The sequence below is a fragment of the Volvox carteri genome (genome assembly GCF_000143455.1).
Source record: "Volvox carteri f. nagariensis unplaced genomic scaffold VOLCAscaffold_240, whole genome shotgun sequence".
Classification (NCBI taxonomy): domain Eukaryota; kingdom Viridiplantae; phylum Chlorophyta; class Chlorophyceae; order Chlamydomonadales; family Volvocaceae; genus Volvox; species Volvox carteri.
The window spans coordinates 3,881-5,123 of NW_003307776.1; the positions used below are offsets into that span (position 1 = coordinate 3,881).

Genomic DNA, 1,243 nt, shown 5'->3' on the forward strand with positions numbered 1-1,243 from the left:
ATACGAATAGCACGCTCCTCATCCAAGCTTAGATTGGAATGCTGAAGAAATTCGGTCCTTGATGAACCCTGGACACTTTCCGGACCTGAGATTTTAGGAAACTGCATATGGATGAATTATATGGATGAAAATAATATGGTTTCGTGAGCTGGCCATCATGCAACATGACTTGCACCATGTGCCGTACCCTAACATATGTGCGTGTACGACAGGCAACCCAGCTCCTGTTCAGGGGCTCGGCTGTCACCCTGGCACCTGTACAAACCCGTGGCTTGCAGCCTGACATGTCCACTTACCTGCTGCAGCCCGCTGCCTGACGCCAGCGCCATCCCTGGCTGCAGCAGCTGCATTGCCCCCAGCCGCCCATCCTGTTCCCCTGCTTCGGCGCCTTCGGCAGCCATGGCAGTGTCCACCTCAGCGGTGGTGGCACCCATCTCCGTGTTGGGCTGGATGGGCAGGGCAGAACGGAGGAAAGAGGGACATGGCAAGGGTGGGGGCGGGCCGCGAGTAACTGAAAGCAAGGCTCAGGGGTGGCTTTGTGCCCAGCATGAACAAAGGCAGGCGACTGGGTTTTCATGAGCTGGCCATCACACAACATGACTTGCACCATGTGCCGTACCCTAACATATGTGTGTGTACGACAGGCAACCCAGCTCCTGTTCAGGGGCTCGGCTGTCACCCTGGCACCTGTACAACCCCGTGGCTTGCAGCCTGACATGTCCACTTACCTGCTGCAGCCCGCTGCCTGACGCCAGCGCCATCCCTGGCTGCAGCAGCTGCATTGCCCCTGGCTGCCCATCCTGTTCCCCTGCTTCGGCGCCTTCGGCAGCCATGGCGGTTTCCACCTCAGCTGTGGCGGCACCCATCTCCGTGTTGGGCTGGATGGGCAGGGCTAGTAATAGGAATCAAAGGGGATAACTGAGTTGTGTTCAGCCCACAAAGATTAGCTGGGAGCAAGGCGCTAACTTCAGACAACGCAAGATCGCCCGATAACTGTGCAAGCAAGCACAAGTCAGAACGTCGTTTGTTGGGGAATAGGGACGTCAAAAATAACAATATACAATACATTTGGACCCAGTTTAATAAGGAAGGAAATCAGAGAACACAGTGTTACTGGCACATCGGGCGTCAGTAACAGTGAAGAGATGGCCGAGCGGGATGAAGTGCACGGCGGAGTTGGAGGAGGTCCGGAGGAGAACGAAGTAATGGCTATGATGAAGGCGATAAGAATGGCACGCGACGG

At 55.9% G+C, this 1,243-nt stretch overlaps 1 protein-coding gene across 1 annotated transcript in view; it reads right to left on the reverse strand.

Moving 5' to 3' along the window:
* Window positions 1–833, reverse strand: part of VOLCADRAFT_108626 (uncharacterized protein) — a gene marked incomplete at both ends in the record, with an annotated part of 3,525 nt that extends 2,692 nt beyond the window's left edge. Inside the window, 2 exons of the mRNA XM_002959426.1 lie at window positions 297–446; window positions 729–833. Of these exons, the coding sequence (XP_002959472.1) occupies window positions 297–446; window positions 729–833 (255 nt within the window). The remainder of the gene's footprint in view (window positions 1–296; window positions 447–728) is intronic.
* Window positions 834–1,243: the final 410 nt, after the last annotated feature.